Raw genomic sequence first — 23127 nt, 5'->3', positions numbered from 1 at the left:
TTTGCTAGATGCACACAGACCATGTCTGTGTCAGGTTGTCTACAGGGTAGGAGCTGGTGTTTGGTCTAAGCTGATTGTCCCAGGGCATCTGAATAGTCAGTGAAGAGAACAGTTACCACCAGCAAACCATTCTTCCTTCCTGTTTTCAGATAAGGACAGGTATAGTTGGAATTTCAGCTGGCTTGAGCTGTTGTACTGATTTGTATCTGGTTCTAAAAATCAGGGTAAAAATAAGGGGTGGGGTTCCTGAAGTAATCAGCGCCATTCAAACAATAAATCCTAAATTATTTTCATGGCATTAGTTTTAATGACATTAAATTTTTCTGCTTTGCTTTTAGGTTCTGCACCATGAGGAAGCTTCCTTCTGTTCTGGCTAGGACACTCACTTCTGAGACCAGTGGCTCCCCAGTGCTTCCTGACATGTCTGAAGGTAAAAAAGTGGATTGTACTTGGGAAGATTTAGTAATGTTTCCATGGAGTTTTTTCTTTCAGGTGGTGGCCCTTCATGTGTTAATATGATTTGGATAATGAACGTGTCCTTGACTGTTAGCTCATAGTGTGTTTAGGAAGTAGCAGAAGATCACTGTGTGTGTTTGGAGATTAACAGCAACAAATATGCATAGTCACTGAAGCTGCAGATTCAGGGGCTCGTCTGTTTCTTTGGCGTTGGGAGAGCATGGGATTCTTTTCTGGAGGGACAATTCATGCTCAAGTCGGCTCTCGATCGAAAGGCAACGTAGTACGGACAGGTACTGTGGTGACTGGAGAGAATGGCCAAGAAATGGAGGAACTGAGTGGAAATAATATCTTTTAGAACTTTTAATGTGTCAGTGCTGTTAATTTCGTAAACTTAGGGAAATCTTTTAATCAGATCAGCAGAATTGCCTCGTGAAAATGCTCATGTCAATAGAACTTTGTGTTGAAAGATTGATTTAGCACTCTAATAGTAGTAAACCATAATGTTCTTGTTTCAGAAGCTTTTAAAATTTTTTTCTTGCATTCTAATCCCATGTACTGAGAAAAGGGGAGGAGGAAAATGGCTGGAGCCAGGTATAAATAATTCCTTCACAGAGTTCTGCTTGTTTCTGATCTCTTCTTTTCCCCTTTGTTCTCTAAACAGAAACCATAGGTTATCCAGTAAAAGAGAAAGTGAGGGTTATTCATTGCTAGAGAACTGGTTTTTGTTATTGCCAGTAAATAGAAATTTAGAAGGCTGAAGGAGAGAAGCAAGGACACAGAATGCTGCATACTTGCAAATATTACTGTGGACTTTTGTTTGGGTATTTGATAATGATACCACCTAGAAGGCCAGGAAAAATAGTGAAGCAGTGAGGCAATTTTGGCCTTGCCTCTGATTTGTTTCCAAGGAATACTGATATTTATGGATGATAATAACAGTAAATATTTGAGATTCTGTTCCAAGATTGTGTCATTTAAATATTGTTACACAAACTTTTGCTGATATGTGAACTAGTTTCCTTGAATTTGGTATCCATGCTTTTACAAAACACCAAATACTTATTCCTCCTATTTTTTCACATATTTCCTCATGACTTTGGGGCCCAGTTGTGAAGGCCCTCACTTCTTTCATAGCTCTACCGAACACTACACTCAGCAGGACTTTGGAGGTTTCCCCTGAGGTAACTCTCATCCTGCTTCCTGAACAATGCCCTAGATATTCTTTCCAAAGTTAATAGTACATGGTAGCACCAAGTTTGAAAAATAAATTGGAATTTCGCTGCAAACGGATGCTACACAGAGCCAGTAGACAAAGGAACTGCAAAGCTGGCTTTGAAGGAAAGGATGAACTCAGTTTAAAACACAAAGATACTGACTGTAAAACAGGCAGGGACAGGTTACCCACAGTTGCTTACTAAAATTAAGGAACATATGTGTAAATGGAACTCAAGCAGAATAATCAGATAGCCCCTTAATAGATGTAATTTGCCTTTTTAAAAATTGTTAAACTAACCTGTGTTTTCCACTCCACAGGGCATTTACCCATTCATGTGAATAATGGTGTGTTGTGGTAATCTGTACAGATTTCAATATTTGCTCTAACACTAAACTTACTTAGCTACTGTTTTTCCTTACTTCAGCGTTCATGAAAAATGAAACGCTGTTCTTCCTCTCTGTCGGCTTGCTTAAAGCCTCTCAGTGAATGGCTCTGATCTTATTTGTGGCAATATTGTTGCACTAGATCTTTGTCAGCACAGGGTGTTTCTGGTGGTGTGCTGGATAACTCCTTTCTAAGAAGCTTGTCGGATAGAAAATCTCTTACATAGGAACCCCTGCAGTACTTGGCTTCTTTTTACACATTTGAATCTGCAACTTTCTCTGAAGTCCAGACCAAGCTGTGTACCAAAACTGGTGGTAAAATACATCGTAGTGGTCTACCTGAACCTGGGTACAGCCAGGGGAGGCACCAGCAGAAGGGGTCATGGATCTCATTGCAGACATCAGTGCAGTGACCTTGTCCAGCTGCCCTTCTGTCCTTCGTCACAGCACAGTGCAAATACTCTCAGACCCTGCTGCTCTGGCATTAATGATCCACTGATCACAGTCTGGGAGACACTGTGGAATGCGCAACGTGATAATGATGGGTAAACCCCATTTGCTGTAATTGTTTTACACATTCAAGACATTTGCCAAAAAAGAAAAGAGAGTCTGTGGATTTTTGTGCTTACTGCTTACTGAAAAGAATCAGACCTTTCTCCCTTCAAAAAAAAATTAACTCTAAGATTTTCAAACACTTTCTTCCATCAAATTTTTTTTTAGTCTTAGAATTAGTAGTGGAAGTCTTCTAATTTTAAAACATGCTTTTAGCCTAGATTTCCTTAAGAAATGAGGCCTAAGCAATCTGTTTTGTCTTTGTCTGCCTTTCTTCTTGTCCCCCTCTTCTTCCAGAACCTTTTGTTGCTTGATGCCAGCCAAAACAGAGGAGCACAAATCTCAAAGAGAACCCTATTTCCACAAGCTTTATGAAAAAGCTGGCTTCTGAATCAGAGGTTCGTTAGGGGGCCAGAGCTGATGCTGGGGCCAGCCACAGACCATGGTGTTTGCGGGCAGCTGGGGAGTCACTGGGATCCGTGTGCTGGGTGGCAGTCAGCCCCTTGAGTAGCTGTGGGCTGGCTACAGCTCACACTGGTGCTTGTCTAGAGGGCAGGCAAAACAGAAGCAGGGTGGGAGCACCTGAGAGCTGAGGGTGTTTCAGGGAGGAAGAAGACAGAGGAAGTGAGGGGTGGTGGAGGTGTGGGGGACTTGGGCAGGAAGCAGCAGAAATGGAAGTGACTGTATGGGGAGAAGGATCAGGCTGAGAGGGGTGTGTGCTTTAAATGCCAAAGAAATCAGGCTCTGCTGGCTCCAAGCTTCACAGGGCAGCTTGCTGTGAGCTGGGAATACTTTGACTGGCCATTTAGCTTGAAAAGTGCCAAGCCTGGTGATATAACATTCAAAACCCGCCTGGACGCCTTCCTGTGTAACCTTATCTAGGTGTTCCTGCTCCGGCAGGGGGATTGGACTAGATGATCTTTTGAGGTCCCTTCCAATCCCTAACGTTCGGTGATTCTGTGATTCTGTGATAAAATTATAAAGCTCGTGAGCTATCAGCACCCTCTTTCTGTTTCACCATAAAATTTTGGATTTTCTTTGGTAGCCCTCCCTTAATGTGTCCCTAACTATTTTGTCCTAATATTTTATCCCCTTTGTATAAAAATCTTTGTAAATAAGCAAGGAATCCCTATTATACAGTTCTCTGCTTCCTTCTGTTCTGAGCTTGGGAACTGTTACTGCTTGTTTTCAGGTGTTTCCCAATAGCATACGTTCACCTGCCCAACAGTGATGGAATAATTTGTTAAGTTTGGTGGGACCTTAGCACACTTAATAGCCTCATCTGAGGAAGGAGGAGAAAAACTGCTTATACAGATTATTCTTGAAATTTGAGAAAAACTTGTGCAGAGCTAGTATTAACTCTGATAGTGCAAACAGCACCAGGAACAATTTTATCAGCCTGTCTTCAGTGTCTTAACGCTGTTCTTTGAGGCTGCTAAAAACTTAGGCTATGAGACCCTGCTGGCAACAGCCAGTCTGCTGATACTACCTGCCCTAAATAAAAATTACTCTCCTCATTCCCTGTCTCCCAGCTGAACCATTCCTTTTTACGTTCCTTTATGACTTTCTGATTTGTGTTATCTCCACAGTCTGTTTGCATTTAGGCTGAACTATCTTCACATCTAAATTCCTCAATCTGGTCTTGACCTGCTGTCTCTCTCAGTTAATAAGCATGGCGGATGGTTGGTTGCATTAACAGACGCTGGAGATGCATTCTTTGTTGGCTTTACACAATAAGCTGCAGAATTGTGTTACTCAACCCGTCGTTGTGATATGCCTACTAACAGCACCAGTGAATTTGGCCAAACTTTTGTTTCTGGGCTGCTATTTGCATGAATTTGCTTAATTTTCCTGTTCTGGGATGAGAGTTGTGCCTTTTAGCACCAGGCAGCCTCATGTTCATCACTTGCAGAACTAAGCTTGATTTTGCTTTGATTTTTTTTTCTTTTTCCAGTGCGGAGCAGATTGAGGGATATAGTGGGAGCATCTACCAACTGGAGGTACAGTGTACATTAAATACATTTTACATTATTTGTGAAACCCAGGCAGAGCTCAGGGCTGTGGTAGTGGAAGTTAATGGTGTTAGCTTGCTGACTGGGGAAGAAAAAAAATCCAAGCTAAAATGTAATGCAAACAAAGTTTCTGAATTGTTACTTTTTGGATCACAGACTTCAGAGATTTCTCTTGCAGAAGGTCTTTAGCACCAGAGGAACAAATCATGTGGCCTTGATGCTTACAAGATTCTCCCATTAGTTTTGAATCTGATGGAAGTTTAAGAGCTGTAGAATTGGTCTGGAAATGTTATGTTGCTGTTACCTCTTGACTTATCTGTTGATGGATTACCCACATGGTGGTTTGTCCTGCTCTGGATTCAGAGGCAATGGAACTGGTTTTGTGTGAAGCAGGCTGCTTTTTGAATGGCCTGGCAGCACCCATGTCACTTTGGAGAGATGTCAGCTTGAGGTCTGTGTCTCCTTAGTGAGGAGCATCTCGGGCATTTCTTTTCTCTGCTGTAACTTAATTTTGGATTAATTTACATACAATTTAAATAATTGATGTTTTGGCTTTATGCAGGTTACCTTCCTCCTCCTCCATTAAACTCAATAAGCCAGAGTTGACTGTAGTCATCTACTATTAGTAATTCTGAATACATCAGTATAGCAGTCTGGGGAAATGACATATTGCTGTTTGGTTGGTCCAATATTTGCTGTATTGATTGTTGATTTTCTTATGGCTGTGTTTGCTGAGCTCTTGTTTCACACTTTGTACGCTGATGGGGAAATGAAGAAGTGTGCCTGGATGAAGTGTCTGATGTCCAGGCCTTCTGACTGGGTTTGTCTAAGCAGGATTATAGGCATGCTAAAGAAAATGCCTGAAGCTGGGCAGCTGATTTTTGCTTAGTAGTATGTAAACATGAGGGGGCCTGAAATTTTTGGTAGGTCAGCTGAAAGGGCTCTAGAAGTTGATTTTTAAAAATGTCTTTCCTGCATCCCAAAATGGTAGTGAAGAAGCTACACTATATGGAAATATCATCCAGGGATCGAGATTTGAGAGGGCTCTGGTCAAATCTGATCTCCTATCCATTTCTTTTCCCCCACTGCCCCCACCCTGGAAGGAGAGCAGACTGAAGCCAGGATCACCACAGCAGTGTATTTCTTAGATGGGTACGTCTCTTGTGCTGTGTAAAATACAGCTGAAATGGTTTGCAGAGTAAACTTCAACTACTGTGAAGGAGTAAAGCTGGGGAACCCATAGCTGGGAGTGCTTGAGAATGAGAGGTTTAATATAGGGAGGTTTGGAGGATGTGGATCACATAGTTTTTGAGATCCCACTTTTAAAATGGAGTGACAAAGAGTTCATACATGTGGAGACTGAACAGCCAGTGCCTTAATCGAGTTAGACACAGAATGACTAAAGAGGACAAACCTAAGAGAAGAGCTTGATAGGGGTCCTCAAATGGGAACTAGTGAAGGACTGATGCACGTACATTTGGACCACTGGGAGAGGGGAGAGATGCATGTTGGAGGAACAACTTCAGCTGATAATTTTGCTAAAAGGAAACTTTGGCTCATGATTTCTCTTGTAAAGGCCAGTGGCATTTTGTACTAGAAAGAAGTCTCTTGCTTATATATTTATTCTGGTTTTGTACTTAAATTGTAATTAAAACTATTACTCTGTTCCTTGCTAATTATACTGTTTCCTTGCTATAATAGATAGTGTTGTGGCAGAAATGTTTTCAGAAATAAATAATGTCCTTTCTCAGAATGTTCAAAGCAGGCATTAGTTAATACTTAGATGAAGTATTGCTACTGTATGACTGGTACTGCAGCGTGTAACAGTATTTGTCTGTTGAAAAACATTATTGCCCTGAGCCCAATTCCTCCCGTGTATTGAAGAGTACATTCTGAAGCTGAAGTCCAGAGGAGTTCTGCTGCTGACCTCAGAGGAGCCAGGATGGGACTGGTGAAAAGTGAATATAGTTGAATTTTGGTTTCTCTGTGTTTGTAGACAAATTTCTGATTTACTCTCTGATAAATTTCTCTTAAACCTTTCACTGAAAGGCCTTGGAAACAAATCTTTTAAAGGGCATAAGGGCGCATAATCTCGAGCATTGCATCTTTCCTTTGTCATCTAGTATAGTCCGTTTCTATGCAGAGGCATAACTTCAAACATTAACCCTCTGGAGGAGGTTGTTATCTTTCTGTTTTCTCTGAACTCTGCAGTAGTCATGTTACCCAGATGAGGTAAACCATATTTCATATTTAAAACAAACAAACAAAACTAACTGAATTTTTCTGCTAGACTTTTACTTTATTTCATCATAGAGTATTCATATTTACCCCAAAATAATGAAACAGAAAAGGGGGAATATAAATATGTTGAAATGTGACTGCTATGTGCCTCTCCGCTTCCAAAAATAAAACTCAAGGCAAAAATATCTTCATCTTAAGTGGTTAATACCCAGGACTCATCTGAAGTAAAAACTTAGGACAAATTTTCTTTTTGGTGAAAGGATTCTTTCTGTTGTTTTGGGGTTTTTTTGTTTTGTTTTTTTTTAAGTTGGTTTTGTTAAACACAATGGCACTCAGATCCCAGCAATGCAGCGTGCACAGCTGAATGAATGGTCATATCCACAAGTATAAAATTAAATTTGGTTACTTAGTGTATTATGCCTTCTCTTGCTCTATGAAATGGATTCATATGCCTTGGCTTTATTGCATACACCTTGGCTTTGTACTGGAACTGTTGCATGTTCAACCCTTAGGCTTTTAACGCTTTGTTGGTGGTGTTAGGGATGTTATGAAATACTTGCTTGATTTAGTCAGGTTGTACTTTTAAGGGGAGGGGACTTTGGGAGATCAGGTAAGAGAGAACGCTGGGCAAGGATGTTATGTCTCATAGACACTTGTGCAAGGAACAAACTTGGTAGATTGGAAAGAAGCAGTGAATCGGCTCTTACTCCTTTGTGAGAGGTGCAGCCCCTCTGACTTGGTGGTGCTGGAAAAGCAGCTCTGAAGGGGAAGTGCTCCCTTTTCTGTACTGTTTCTCTCTATAACTTTCCTGTATAGTTGTAGGATGACTGGGGAGAGAGAGAGAGAGATTAATTTTCCCTTTCTTTTAGCTTGCTGCTCAAGTTATGTTTGTAATGGGTGAAATCACCTGTAGATGATAGCAAGTCTTAGCAAATTAGTTATCTTTTGTTGTTGTTGTTGTTAGTACTAATCAATACTGTACATCTGTTTTGCTTCTTGGAATAGATTGTAAATTGTCAGTCCTTTAAAACTGGGATTATAGAAAGAGTTGTGATACTGTAGCTATGGAAGATGTGGATATGCACGAAACCTCATATGTTAAATTAAGTTTGATTTGTTCTTTTCAAAGGGGACCATTTGGGTAGCATTCATAATTAGGTAAACTTTGTTCATCTCTTCAGTGAGAAGAATGTGCTTGCCACTTGTTCACAGAGCTATTTAAAAGTTTTCTGCAGCAGTCTTGCTCAGCATATCTCATGATATGCATTTCACTTTCTTTTCAAGGCATGCTTAATATGTCTTGCTATTTTTACTACATTTTTGTTTTCATTTTGATGATCTTCAGTGTGACATCTTCTAGCTAGGATTACAGTTCTGTTGTCATACTCCTGACGGAGTGTGTTTTTTTCTCACCAGGGATCATGTGCAAGCAATGCAAGAAAGAAAGGCTCTTCATACTTTACTGGCAAAACGGCAGGAAGATCTCCCTCCTAGGAGAATGAAGGACAGCTACTTGGAAGTTGTTCTGCCTCTAGGAAGTCAACCCGAAATAAGAGAAAAGTACCTGAATGTACACAACAGTGTAAGGTAACAAAGCAACCATGTTACACATACAGAAAAGAGTTTGCCTTCATTTACTATGGATGTAGGTATTTAATTATTGAAAAACTTATCTTACAGGTTTGGAAGGATACTTGAAGATCTTGACAGTTTGGGAGGTATGTATATATATGTCTGTGCCCTTGAAAAGAATGCACAACTAACGCAGACAGAGTGAGTTTGAGTACTGTTGAACCCTGTTTGGTGTGAGCTCAGGGAGGTAATCATATCAGTGTGTTATCTCCAAGGAGAAGGAAAAAGGAAAAGGTACTGGTGCTGAAAGAAGAGGAAGAATAATAAAGAAGAGAAAAACAAAATTGCGCAGCTTCAGTTTTTTGCCTCTACCATTTTTGTTAAGAGCCAGCTACAAGAATAATTTACTGAGAAATGATACTAGATTGTGAAACTGCACTGAGCATTTAATCAGAGAAAATTTGCAGAGTGCACTATTTCAAATTAAAACATAAGATTTTTCTCTTTAAAAAAAACCCCAAACCAACACAAAACCCAACAGATAGTGAGCTGCAAATATTTTAATCTTTCCTTTGCGGAGAAGAGAGTATGTTCTGGAAAGAACAGGATATATCCATTCAGAACAAATGAAAAACACTCGGTATAGATTCTTGGGTCCTGTCTCCAAATTGATGTTTACGGTAAAAACAACTCAGTTGTTTCATGAGTTTTAGGTTTCTTATTTTTTCTGTTCTTTTCATGTATTCATGGTCTTTAAAAGTTCAAGATCTTTGACTTTTGTTTTGCAGCTAAAGTAAGTGCTAGGTTGTTAATATAACTTGGAGATATTTTTATCTTAAAATGTCACCAAGTGACTTCCTTCTTCAGCAAAGTTCTGTTGCTGGTTGGGAGCATTTTAATGGAGGTTTTTGACATAGAGTAAGTGCTTATTAAGGCAAAGTTCTGAATGGATCAGGGTTTTTTTGTCAGGAAAGAAAGACCTCCTGTGGGTCCATGTGGGTAAAATTGAGGAAGACAGAGAAACAAATGAGCATGTGTCACCTATGTATCAAGGATAGAGAAAATAGTTAGATGATTTATATTTCTTTTTGGAATGTGAAAGATAGTGGCCTCAGTACCTGTCCTGAATTAGAAAAGGCAACTTGAAACTGTTGTCTACCCTCCGTTGGTAGATGAGGTTGTAGAAAAGTGGGTGCTGGTCTCTTCTCCCAGGTGATGGGGGATAGAACAAGGGGAAATGGCACCAAGCTGTGCCAAGGGAGGTTCAGGTTAGAGATAAGGAGGAAGTTCTTTACTGAGAGGGTCGTCAGAAGCTGGAACAGGCTGCCCAGGGAGGTGGTGGAGTCACCATCCCTGGATGTGTTTAAGGAGCGGGTAGATGAGGTACTTAAGGATATGGTTTAGGGGGTAGACAGGAACGGTTGGACATGATGATCTCAGAGGTCTTTTCCAACCGAGCGATTCTGTGATTCTGTGATGAGACGAACCTGTTTTTCATTCTGTGCCTTGTTTTCTTTTCCATGGAGATGTGTTAAGATTTTAGGTTTTTCCTTTTGCAGCACAGAATGTCTTTGCCTTGTTTGTAGTCATACTGGGCTTCAGTCTTTTCCACTGAGGATGTGTCATTTTGGGTTAATCAAGAGTCCTTCCCAATGACACAATATTCAGGATGATGTTTCATCCTCCTTCTCACCCCTGGTAGTGTATTCTGTGATCTCAGTAGATGTACTGCATGAAGGTCTGATCAACTTCTAGCTTTTTGTCTTTGGCAAGTGATTTCAGATAAATCCCATTCAGACTCTTACTGATCATGTTGATGGCATGAGTTGATAGGCATAACAGTTTTTAGAATTGTGACTTCAGTAATTTTAGGGAAAAAAAAAACTTTAGATAACCTGAAAGGACAGAGATCTTCCTTCTTTCTTACCTCATTAAGTGCAAACAGATACTTCTGATGATGGAAATCTGTGGTGAGTGAAAAATCACATGAATACTAGAAAAAAAGAATCTTTGCAGCCCTGTGTTACTCTTAAGGAGTTTGTTTACTTCAATGGACTCTTATGAGCAGAGCTAATTAATTTAAATAGTGGTTTGGCTAGTGGTAATTACAGTGTGATAAATAACATTGACTATGCTTTCGTGCCTGTAAGGCACAGTTTGTATAATCTGCACCTCTTTAAAGGAATCAGTATTTGAAAATAAGTCCTTACATAGCATGTGTCCTTGGACAACCTGCATGAAATCAAAACAGAAGGTGGGAAGGATCTGAGGCAGTGGGCTGCTGGGGTAGAGGGAGGAGAATGGAAGTGGAGCAATGGGTTGATTTAAAGTGCTCAGCTAAATTTCTCTTTGTAGTAAGTAAATAGACATATAACTGAGACAGCTCCTGAATTGCTCTTTTCTTTGTAGCAACCCTTTGAGTTACATACATGAAAAAGTGGTGGTCATGTGCACTCCTACACTATGATACTTTAGTTTGTGTTTTGCAGGTACTTCTAACACTTCATAAAGGTGTCTTTGATCTGTTCCACTGAAGTTTTTGTTAAAGAGCTGACTCCATTTTTGGTCTCCCCACAGTTCTTATTTGCTACACTCACACCAAGCAGGAAATGCAGCCAAGGTCTCCCTTATCAATAGTTACAGCTCTGGTGGATAAAATCAGTAAGTGGCTATTTGGTCAGTAGAAATGGTTTCATCTGTTTGTCTTACTCTTTCAGCAGCTCCTGCCTTCCCGTGGCTGTTACTGAGGATGCCTTCTTCCCTCTCCTGTTTAGTTCACTTCATCTTTTTTTGGCTTTGTAGTCAGAGTACTGTGGCTTTTGTTGAAGGGGGGAGGGAAGATGGTTTTGTAGATGCTTTTCATATTTCCCTTCCTTTCAACTTTCATGCTTCCTGCACTTCTGTGTGTGGTGTTATTTTGGCATGTGAGTTTCTTAGCTTCATTATTGAGCAGTGGTGGAGTTGGACATTGCTTGGTCGCGTGTTCTGCTGAACACTCCATGGCTCTGCCACCTGCGTGCCTACTTCCTCCTCCTATTCTCGCTTTACAAATCTGGTAAGGCAGAAACTGCAGGCTAGCAGTGTGATCCCTTGCAACAGTTGTCTTTTGTGGGTTGTCTTTGCATATGTTGCTACTTGCAGAACACTAAAAGGTCTTAGGGAATCTAGTCTTTGTAATATTGTATGTGAGTGATCTGTCTCCAGTAACCTCTAATGTCTTGTAGATTTGTGCAAGAAGATTATATATCCAGACTGTGACATCAAATTCACAGGCAATGTTTCTTGGGTTGGGAAGACCTCAATGGAAGTGAAGATGCACATGCTGCAGGTTAGTTCTTGCCTCAGGTGGAATTCTGGATGATTACATTAGCAATCTAAATTGTGTTTTCTAGAATAACTGCTTTTGAAGGGCTTGAGGCAGCCCTAGTGTTTCAAGACCAAGACAACTTCCGGTAGTCCAGATGAAAAAAAATTAGCAACAGATTATCTTGCTGCAATATATGCATTTTTCTTAACCGATGTTTTGTAATTAAACTACAACACAGTACTCCTACAGAAAAAATAGGTGCTCTGCATGTTCTTAAATGGTTTTCTCCTCGCTTTTGAAAAACTATTTTCCTTATACCTTTGCCTTTTATAGATTTATAAATTTTAATGTTGGTATTCGGATTCAGTATTAAGTTGAATCTCTTCATCTTATCTACTGTGTCGCATAATTTTTGTAATAAGTTATTAAATAATAAATAATAGAAAAGAAATTAAACAAGGAGTGTAAGTCAGCTACACTGTGCAGGAAGCAAAAGGAATATTAATAATTCAATTAAAAACTCCTTAACATTTCTATTGATTATTTCCTGACAATTGAATAGTTAACTGAAACATTAATTCCAGTTATTTAACTATTAAGAGTAACAAAGATATGCTATAAGCACTTAAGGGGGTTGGAACTAGGTGATCTTTAAGGTCCCTTCCAACACAAACCATTCTGTGATTCTATGATTAGTGGCTATAATTCAGATGAACAGGTAGATATTTTTTTTAATTCAGTTGAGTCTCCTTAAGTAAAGTCTCTGATATAGAAGATAATGTTACACCTTTATTGTTTGCAAGGCGGTATTGATAAAAAACTGTTTTTTTGGCATTTCTCAGAGTAAAGGGTAAGTGGGTCCTTTAGCAATGCTTGTGTTGGTTTCCTCTCCTACCAGCTGAAAGTAGTAGTTAATAAGTATTCCCTGCTTAATGTTTACATTGCAGGTTTCTGAAACTAGAGTTTTAATTTGTGTTGTTTCTGTCTCTTTAACCTATTGTGAGAAATCTTGAAAGGCATGATAGAACGTGAAAGTAAACAACTTTAACAGTGTGATGTCAACTGAATAGCTTGCTAAGCACATTTAGATTTTGAGAGTTTTAAAATAGAATTGTTTCCTGTCTCTCTTAGCTACACGATGGTGATTACAGCCCTGTGTTAGATGCAACCTTTGTCATGGTGGCCCGGGATCCAGAGAATAAACGGTAATTTGTAGGACAGGAAAGCAGTTTTCAAACTCCTGCTGTGGTGAAAATAGCAAATATGGCAGCTTGCTATGTATGTGTAGAAGCCATATAGTGTAGGTGATAAATAAATCACATAGTCAATGTTTTCTGCTGGCAAGTGTTACTTTTGTGGGGCAAGATTCAGAGCACTGCTTTCAGCACTCAGATGATACTGGGGATTGCTGTTAGTCTTGGGATCTGACCCTTTTCTTTAACAAATCTGTTAGAAAATTACATTCTGTTCCCTGTGTTTGAATGACTGGCCTGATGAACACAGAAGGGAATGAGTCTGCTGGAAACCCACCTGCATTGTAGTAGTTGTTAGAATTAGCTGCCGTCTTGCCATAAAAATGGAAAGGGTTGAGTTTCAATGGTTAAATGGTCTTTGAGTGAATAATGCCATTAATTCTCTAATAGACACATGATAAATGTTATCAGAATAACTCAGCCTAAAACTTGCTTAGGTAAGTAACATGGAACTGATAAATGTTCCCACAGAACTTAAACCTCCCCAGACTTTCTTATTTTTCTGGTTTTATTATCTCTGTAATTCCTTAGTCATTGAACCAGCAGGCTGCTCAGTTTCAGTTTTGGTTTATGACTCTAGCACCAGAAAAAAAGGGGTTGTATTTCTTACCTCTTTCTTGTACAGCCTGCAAAAGTAATAAACAATTTTCTGTTTCTAACCAGTTTAAATAATTGCCTGTGTTTAAGGAAGAGGGATATGGTTAATGAAGGAGTTTGCTTGACATAATTATTTAGTGCGGATAAGATTAGAAGTAGTTAGTAGGATGGTTTCCTTCAGACTTCTGATATTTTTTTTTAAAACCCATTAATGTACTATACATTAAAAATATTTATATTTATGCTTCCCATTTTAAGGACTTATTTTGCATAAGAATTACATCAAATCTGATGTAATTATACACTAGCAGGTTGATTGAGGACAAGCCTACGTGGACCTCTTGAGATAGATACAAACTTCAGTGGCTGTTCTTCAAGCCAGTTGGCCACAAGTCAGTTGTGTTTTGAAAGCACTCTGTCAGTATAAGGAAGGTATTTATTCTATGTGAGGTAAAAACCTTTCTGAGAGGTACAGGGTATGCTAGGTTGGCTATAGTGCCACACAAACATGGTTGTATAGCTTTGGGACCATAGCAAACTTGCATCTCAGCAGTTTGGAGCTTGGACAGGAGAGGATGAGCTCTGTGATAGTGAAGGAGCTGGTGTGTCTCTGAAATCCAGAGCTTTAGCAAACCAGGAACGAGCAGTTTGTTCCTCTCTGCGTGCCTCTGGTCACCAGCCTAAGTAAAGGCTTGGGGTTCAAGTGAACTGTTTAGCAAAAACAATAATGAAAAAATAATAATTGCAAATTATGGGGAAGAATGGCTTTCGAAAATGAGCGTTTGCCTTGCCTCATGAAAAGAAATAATTAAATGTAATATAATTAAGTTAAACTTATTTGAGTAGTAAAATAAACTTACAAATATGTACTCAAGGCAGCCTCATATCTTCTTTGATAAGTAGTACATGTGGTAAACAGCTTTTGGCTGTTGATAAGAGTGTCACGGGAATGTACAGATTATAAGAACACTTGCTAGCTATGGCACTGTGTTTTTTCTGTTCCAGGAGCGATGATACTGTTCAAGTTAGCGTGTCTCCTGTAGACTATCTTAGATCATCATGTCTTCATTTGCTGAGTTACTAAGCAGCTTTCTGCTTGATTAATCTTCATTATCATGTATTGGTACAGCTTTAGCTCTTTAAGAAGCATAGACACATCTCTTACTCTTTCTCTATTATACTAGATAGCGGTTGGATCACTGAACTGCTTCTCCAGAGTTAAAGTTAATGTGATACTCTCTTGACAGCTGCCACATGACCTTAAATATGTGTCTTTTCATCTTGTGACGTGCGTTTAAGCAAACATGGAAGACTGTTTTAATGTATTCACAGGACAAATTCTTAATACATTTGTAACTTAAAAAAATTTACTGTCTGTAGGCCAGCCTTTGTTAATCCACTTGTTCCTGGGACCCCTGAGGAAGAAGAAATCTTCAAGCAAGGGGAATGTATGTCATACTTCCTGGTAGTATGCACATTGGCCTCACGTTCAACTTAGCAGCTGGAAGGAAGTAGACTTCAGAAGTTCTGCTGCTTAGAAATGCTCCTAATTTGTTTAAAATCAGATTTTTGTTCTATCTTACGTGCGTTGGTAGTGTAAGAGAGTTTAAAAGCCTGCTAGCACATCCTTGGAAATGCTTTAGCTAAGCTGACAGACAAGGGCGCTCCTGATGTGCTCTGCATCCTTGTCCTGGACTTCTCCGTTTCCAGGATGGTCGCTCCACTTCAGATCTGAGCGCAGCACAGGCTTTCCTAATGCGCTGGCTGATTGATTGCCCCCATGGTGGGTCTGCTGGGTGCACCACAACTCTCACCTGTCTGGGTGCCCTTGTTCCTTTTGGAAAGAAACTCAGAAACAGAAAGGAGGGGAGCAGGGAAAGGAGTGTGTAGCTCCATCTTCTTTTTTTCAAGCTGGAATTTTAAAGCGAAGAGTTAGAAACATTGGAGACTGAATAAACTGAACAGAAGAACTTTTAAGCTAAAATTTCAATCATTGTGGCCTATGGTAATGAGTTCTATCATAAATTTGCATTCTTGCACCATTGGCAAAACCTGAAGAAGATTGTTTATTCTGTAGGATTTCTTGTTTGGTATGTTCTTCTGTACTTTGAGGGGAGTACTTAAGTTTTCTGTAGGAGGGGTGGGTGGGTATTGCAGTATATTATCAAAGATCTTCATCACATTGGTGAGGTAGCAGTGAACGTCTGCCTTGTTTTCTCTTTGATGCAGTCAATTTTAAAAGCCAAATTTCTGTTTGAATCGATGGGACTGTGAAGTTACAGCTTTTAACTTACAAAGCCAGGACAAGGAGGGGAAAAGAAAAAAGGAAAGAGACAGCTAATTCCAGGTTAAAATCTTCAGAGCCACACCAAATGAGGTTATCTTTTTCTTTTCTTTGAACTCTAATATGATTTTTTTTTAATGTTTAGTAAACAAGCTGAAGAGGATTGATTTCAGCACTGCCTCCTTACTGAAAATGGCTCCCACTGCGGAAGAAAGAAACATTGTTCATGACATATTCCTTAATACATTGGACACAAGGCAAGAAGGGAAGGGGTGCAGGAGAACTAAAGTCTTATGAAAGAGAAAAGTAATGTGCCTTTTGGGTGGGTGCTTGTAAGAGGGTAGTCTGGAATAAACACACACATTTTGTTTTCCCACTTCACCATTTAAATTCTGTGGCATTTTATTTGCAACACAGGTGCAATCTTTAATGTGACATCTGCATCTCTTAATAGAGTCTCCTGTTTACGGGTGTTAACTGTGCCAAGGTGGTGAAAGTGACAGTGCTGAGCATAAAGAGCTTCCGAGCAAGCTGTTAGGAATAATCTTGAGGAAAAAAGGTTAATGATATTTAACCAAATAAGGGAATGGAATAATTTTGCACAGTCTAAGAGTTTTCTTCAGTGATATCTAGAAAAATTACAACACAAAACTGTGAGGGCAGGAATTTGCCATATTTTGACCAAGTAACCTTTGCAATTTATTTTAAATGTAATACCTGACAACATTATTTGAGGGAGACTGTGGTTGGTGTACTTCTCTTATACTTGAGATTTGTATGAAACAGTCCATTGTCAATGGTGATAGAACAATGCCTAATAACATTAGTGCAATGTTGTATTTGTAGATAATTTATAGTTTCTTTAAGTTACTAACATTATACAATTGGTATTTTCAAAGCTGTTCACTGAAGTGAGACGTGCTTTCCCTTAAAGTTAGCAGATATATTTTGTACACATTCTGTCTGGATTTGAAAACCTCAAGCTGTCTGCATGTTTGATGTTGAATTATTCTGTTAGCTCATTGTGTGCTTTTATTTCATCTTACGACTTGAAAAACAGAGTAAGGCTTTTCTGACGAAGCCTGTGCTTTGTGGTTGTGATTCATCTTTTCTTTCATGTACTTTTCTTGAGCTTGTTCATTCACATAATCTTGAACATTAGCAGAAGTTTTTTGAAAGATCAGGCTTCTTGCAGTAACAAAGTATCACTTTAGCTAAGGCTTCAAGGTCAGTTGGAACAGCTTCTAGTGATAGCATTTCTTTTTTGTGTGGGTTTTTTTTTTCTTTTTTAGTATGTGTCTGCACTTGCTGTTTGGGCGTTTTTGACTTGCTGAATTCTGCTAATGTGTGCGATAAAGTTTATTGTCTCTTCCAAAGGACAGTAAGTTTCCGGAGTCGTAAATTACCACCCAATTCAGTATGGATGGAAGATGCAAAACTAAAAGGCCTACAGATTTGCCATCCTCAGGTATTTCAAAAAATATTAGTGAATTGCAGAAATGGTTACTTGTGAAATGTCTTGTAAGACTAGTCAATCCATTGTTTTGGTTGGTTCTGTAGTCCTTGCAATGTATTTAGATCTTAGTTTCTTTTGCCATTTTTCTATTGTCTGCTTGGATTGCCACTGCAAAATAGATTATTTTTAATTTCCTTGTTTTCTTACCAGGCTCCTTATTTTGTGTAAAGACATTAATTTCTAAAGTGTTTAAGTTGGGCTTCTGGTTGCTGACACAATTTTGAGTTTTTATCTTATGTTGTCAAGTGAGTTGGATGAGCCATTTGGACTTTTGCATATATTTCAGTAGTGCTTTTTATACATTCAGATTCTGGGAATTCTATTAAATATTGTGAACTGAAGTGCAGACTTCAACACATGCTTTAAAAATAATGTATGTAATATAGCAGTTTGACTTTTGATTTTTGTTTCTACCTGCAGGAACGGAACATCTTCAATAGGATCTTCGGGGGCTTTCTCATGAGAAAGGCGTTTGAGCTGGGATGGGCAACTGCTTGCAGCTATGGGTGAGTTGTAGACCTGCAGTATTTATATACTCCAGAGCACTGTGCATATATATGTAGGTTGGGAAGCCAAGCTAACCAACGTAATGACAATCTGAGTAGAAAAGACCTAGATGTCTAGTAGAATCTTGCACTTTTAGGACACAGCGCTGTTTTATGTACATCATCTGTTGTATTTATGAAGAGATTTGCATCTTTCTCCTTGGAGCTTGGTTTTACTGTCAAGATAGAAAATACATCTTTTTTTCTGTTTTCTTTTATCTTACCAAGCCGTTGAGATCAACTTTTGAAGATACCTTTTCTTTCTAACCGTATAAAATAGACATTCTATCAGATAAATATCACATCTTTTCATTCTGCACACAAGAGGAATGGTTTCTGAACAACTTCTAGTAACTGCAGTGGCACTGAGGTCATCACCCAGCAAAGGTCTATGGATAAGTTTAATGGTGCATCCGTAGCCTGATAGAAAGTCAAGTGTTTTATGTCAGTACTTGGAAAACTGAGTCCTAAGCAATGAAGGCATGAAGATTCCCCAGCAAGTATAAGTCATAAAATGCAATAATGTATCCTTAGAGATATTTTTATCTGTATTTTTATGCATGAGAGGTTTCCTCCAGTTACTTTTGTCTGGGTGATGACATAATTCTTTAGCACTTCCTGTGGCCTGTGTTTAAGAGAGACCTATTTTCTAGTAACCCTTCATTAAAATGCTGGCAATGAAATATTGTAAATTTCTCCAAGCACCCTTCTTATTCTTGAGAAGGAATTCCTCTTTTTCTTGCTCAGGGGTTCCAGACCTTTTATCGTATCCGTTGACGATATCATGTTTCAGAGGCCAGTTGAGGTTGGATCCTTATTACTGCTTTCTGCACAGGTAGGATTTCTTTTTGAAAAGGAGAAAGACTTACCTTTGCTATAGTCTCTGTTAGTCACTGATAATGAACAGTGCATTATAAGAATGTGTGACTTTCTTATTAAACAGTGCAATAAAGTCTGTTACAGTTTTTCAGCATCAGTGATGAATTAGGGACTATGATTCTTGTCTTAACTGTGTAGGTCTGTTACACAGAAAAAAACTACATCCAGATTCGAGTACACAGTGAAGTTTATGATGCAGATACCAGGGAGCACCAGACAACCAATATCTTCCATTTTACATTTGTATCAGAAAACGAGGTCCCACGGGTTGTGCCCAAGACATACGGAGGCAAGTATCCAATTAATGCATTGTTACTGTAGCTCTGTAGAGAAGACGACTTTCTTTCTGTTGGAACATTGGTTATTTTAATAGATGAACTATTGGCATTTGAATAATTTAACAAGATTTCATGGCAACCCACACTTATGCTTTGACAGTGTGGATTTCTTCTTAATCTTACATTCGATGTAGTTGCCCAGTATTGATACTACTTTACCAATGTGATTCTCTCTTTTCTCTGCCTTATTTCAGAGTCCATGTTGTATTTAGATGGGAAGCGACACTTTGCTGCAACCATGAAAGAAATCTGACACACGCTGAATGCTTCATCAGCAGTGCAGCAGCATGCTGTCTTGGAAAGCGTTGTCACCAGAGATGGCTAACAGACAGGTGCTTGCAGTACTGCAAAACCCCCACCCCCAGACAAAACAAAACCCCACAACAAAAAAATACTGTTTTAGTGCTATTTATGTATTTGAATATGTTTGGATTTTCTATTCTCTGCTGTTAGGATTTGTTGAAATCTACTTTTACATGCTGATGCTAGGAAAAAAGGCTGAAAAAATACAATCTTAGACTTCAGACATCTTCCCTTTGTCTGCTTTGAGAGATCCCATTATGACCTTTGCTATCTTGTCACTCTGCTGCCTTTCGCTTTGTAGATCCCCTTTGTGTTTCCCTGATAAGGGATTGAAGTTCTGTCAGAAAAATGTGCAATAAGTAGATACACACAGACAAAGCCATTTGCCCTACGTTCTTGTATAAATTAGGTTTAGGGTCTTAGTTTTTTTTAACAAGGACACATGCATCTGGGCAGCAGCATAAGCTCAAAAGTTAGTAGCGTGCGCACAGTGTAAAGCAGGTGTTTCCTATCAGCTGGGATTTTACAAGGTTGTTGCAGCTTCTGTTTTGGATGGTTTCACGTTCTCTTGGGAGGAAACTAATTTTTGCAATGAAATGAGGTGGGCAGAAGGTCTCTTCTGGCATTTTGTCTGTGTGCAGCCAGTCTTTGTCAGCCTCTTCTAACCTCTTTTTCTTTAATATAACTGTAAGTGAGTTTCTTAATGAATTATTTCTCATGGCCTGTAAAGTAGAGATGTGACTGATGAGATTGGATGGGACTGGGAAATAGCACTGAGGAGCAGAATTTTTTGGGTTTTTAGGGATTGGGAGCAGGAAAGGTAAAATGCTGCTCAAATGGTAATGGTTATGTTTGATTCTGGAGTTAAGAGTTCAGATAATCTGTGCTGAGCAGCTCCCAGGTCAGCTGCTGAGTGGTTGGAGGATTTTTATCCCACTGAGGGATGGTACAGCTAGAGGACAGCCTCTTCAGCTGGATTATTTGTCTGGTTCCTTGGTAGACTGTAATGAAATACAAGTATTACATAGCTTTAAAGGTTGCCAGGTTTACCTGTGAAGGACAGAGTAATTCCCCACCACAGAGGGGACACTGTGGTGGACATAACCGTGGCGTATGAGTACTTGATACTGAAGTACTTCTGATGTAGTGGAGAAGGTTTTAATAATCTTCAGTAACTGACAGGTAAAATCCAACATCCTGAAATTAGGAAGGTGAGTGGATGGGAGGCATCAGCTTTTAACCATAAGGATGATTAGACACAAGCACAAAATCGGACCTCTGATACTTTCAAATCAAGACTGATATCCTGTCTGATCAAGGCACCCAAAGAGGAGTAGCTGGGCTCAATGGTAGGTTAAATGGGTGAAATATATTGTCTTACAATACACAAGAATAGACTCTGGCTTCCCTGCTAGGTTTAAAATCTTTTGATACCAGGAAGCAGCAAGTAGGAATTATGTGAATCAGTACAGATGCATGAAACAGGTTGATAAAATAAAGCAACATGTTGAAATTTTATGTCTGAGTAAGAATGAGCAATTCATAGTAAGGACCAGCTTCCTTTGGCACTAGGAGAGCAGGAAGTTTGTGGTTCCTAACAACTAACTGCTATTCACATGAGGAGAGTGAGCACTGTAATAACCAGCACGCTGTACATCAGCCTTTGCTTACTGAGATTTGGCTGCCTGTATTTCTGAGTTAGGTAGCTTTCCTGTGGAGGCACAGGGGTGTTGCCTGATCCAGATCAGATCAATCATTGCAGTGATGTTAAGCTCTTGGTTCCTTACAGAGAGCTTCTGCTTCAGCCACACTCTAGTGCTGATGCAGCTGTATGATGTTACAATCTTTTTCTTTAATGGCTATGACACCATGGCTATATACTGCATTTTCTGGTTTTCTCATTTTAAAAACTCTTTGCAAGCTGAATAGATGCAAGCTGAATAGACGTGACTGACCACACAAATAAAGACCTGAAATTCTATCCCAGCTTCTTCCCCCCTTGTTGCATGGATTACTGTTGGCTATTAAAAAATAAGTAGGGAGGTAGGAAGTGGAGGGATCTATTTTACAACTAGATATTACTCCTGACTATCTGTAGGTTTTTGTCATTGACCTAGTGGTCCTAGCTGGGTCATTTTTGTATAACATTTGTAAGTTGTTAAGGGGACACCACGTTCCTCATCTGCTGCCTTTACAGATGTATTCAAATATGAATTTATCATAATACGTAAATTCAGCCGTCAGGCAGGGATTGGAGAGGAGAAAAAGAGGTAATAGAGCAGGGAGCAAGGCGACATCAAGACTTCTGGACACCATGAAGAAAATGAATCCTGTGAATGAAAGTGCTTAGAAGAATTAGTGTTTTCTCAAAGTTCATGGTAACTTGATCACGTACCACCGTCACAGTAGTTAACAGAAATGTATAGTCATAAAGAATGCGCGCGTGTGTGTGTATATATATGTGTAAAAGATATATATATAGTAATAAACAGACAGAATATGTGCTTACATACTTTTTACTGAGAAGGTAACTCCAAGTTGTCACCCCCTCTGATAACAGGCTAAATGTATCTTTGTTCGAGGGTATTGTTTACGCACATCACTGTATGGCTTTGTGTGTGAGAGAAAGCTGGTCTCAGATCCCACATTCAGACTTAAAATATTTTACCGTAGTAATTAATGTTGAGTTGAAGTTTCATCTTAACGACCAACCCGTCACTGCTGTAAGTGACTAACCTTTACCACACAAGCTTAAAGGTAGAAAAGCTTTTTATTTATAGTGAACCTTTCTGTGTAATTGGCTGTGGCTCTGTAGTGGGAAGTCAATGTTTCTGTGCCCATCGTGCCTTGGAATACAGTGAGGAGGAGGAAGTCTGTGGTAGCTGGATTGCCTCCCCTAACCTTCTCAGTAGTTAATGGTGACAGAAAAGGAGATTTCTGTGGGACGGGCTGAGCTCAGTGCCTGAAAAAGCACTCTGTTTTGAATGTGTTTATTTTTCTGTACTTAAAAAAATAAATATTGAAATTACTTACTCAAACTTACTGTAACAGCTTCTGGTAGCCCTTCTTCAAATACGCACAATGCCTCTGCAGCCACGCCATGATGTACAGCATTCTGAGAAGAAACTCACTGGAGCTGGTGCAGCACGGGTCATCGTGCAAGGGCTTTGGTTCAGAAACCTGCTCCAAACTTCCTGCATGCTTAATTGGTTTTACTGCACGTTTAGTCCAGCCCCTTATCTGGTGCCAGACTTGTTTGATTGCTGGTCCTCCTCTGAATGCATTTTTAACTAGGTGGGGGAGAGATTATTTCTTCCCAGACTAGGCACTAGGTAACAGGAAAATAAAAGATGAAATATTCAGCTTTCATGAAAGAGAAACTGGGGGCTCCTTTTGTGGAAGGTGTAGTTGGATGACAATACCTGTGTAGAAGATATACTGGAGCACTTGCCCTGATAGCAGGGGATCCCCATCCCCGCAGGCCTCCTGTCCCCGAGGCTGGAGGCACTTTTAGGCAGAGGCTGCTCCTTACTCTTTTGTCTTCTGTTATGTAGCAGAACAGGGAGGTTTCTGGAGAAAGGCAGCCTGGCTCTGGGGACTGGTGCTTGAGGCACTCAGAAAGGACAGTGCTATGGGCTCTGGTCCCTGCTTACTGCTCAACTACTTTATC

The 23127-nt window shown here is 39.5% G+C and overlaps 1 protein-coding gene across 2 annotated transcripts; it reads left to right on the top strand.

Moving 5' to 3' along the window:
* Positions 1-348: 348 nt before the first annotated feature.
* Positions 349-19407, top strand: ACOT9 (acyl-CoA thioesterase 9). 2 transcript variants are annotated; one of them, XM_010181226.1, is made up of 14 exons: positions 349-430; positions 4565-4610; positions 8280-8450; positions 8544-8581; positions 11013-11096; positions 11660-11763; positions 12874-12947; positions 14973-15040; positions 16022-16133; positions 17254-17344; positions 17813-17898; positions 18685-18772; positions 18955-19105; positions 19349-19407. In XM_010181226.1, exons 1-14 carry the CDS (start codon positions 349-351, stop codon positions 19405-19407), a joined length of 1254 nt encoding a protein of 417 aa, XP_010179528.1. The 2 variants fall into 2 exon arrangements, with proteins under 2 accessions (XP_010179528.1, XP_010179537.1); XM_010181235.1 differs by lacking the exon at positions 349-430 and adding an exon at positions 2010-2019.
* Positions 19408-23127: the final 3720 nt, after the last annotated feature.

Source organism: Mesitornis unicolor, unplaced genomic scaffold, assembly GCF_000695765.1.
Source record: "Mesitornis unicolor isolate BGI_N332 unplaced genomic scaffold, ASM69576v1 scaffold16860, whole genome shotgun sequence".
In the NCBI taxonomy this organism is placed as follows: domain Eukaryota; kingdom Metazoa; phylum Chordata; class Aves; order Mesitornithiformes; family Mesitornithidae; genus Mesitornis; species Mesitornis unicolor.
This window is presented reverse-complemented; position numbering and strand designations above follow the sequence as displayed.

Bases quoted from the DNA above. Each gene is read 5' to 3' on its own strand.
- ACOT9 (XM_010181226.1), top strand. From the start codon at position 349: ATGAGGAAGCTTCCTTCTGTTCTGGCTAGGACACTCACTTCTGAGACC. The intron at 8,451-8,543 runs GTAACAAAGCAA...CTTATCTTACAG, and splicing joins AATGTACACAACAGTGTAAG to GTTTGGAAGGATACTTGAAG. The intron at 17,345-17,812 runs GTATTTCAAAAA...TTCTACCTGCAG, and splicing joins TACAGATTTGCCATCCTCAG to GAACGGAACATCTTCAATAG.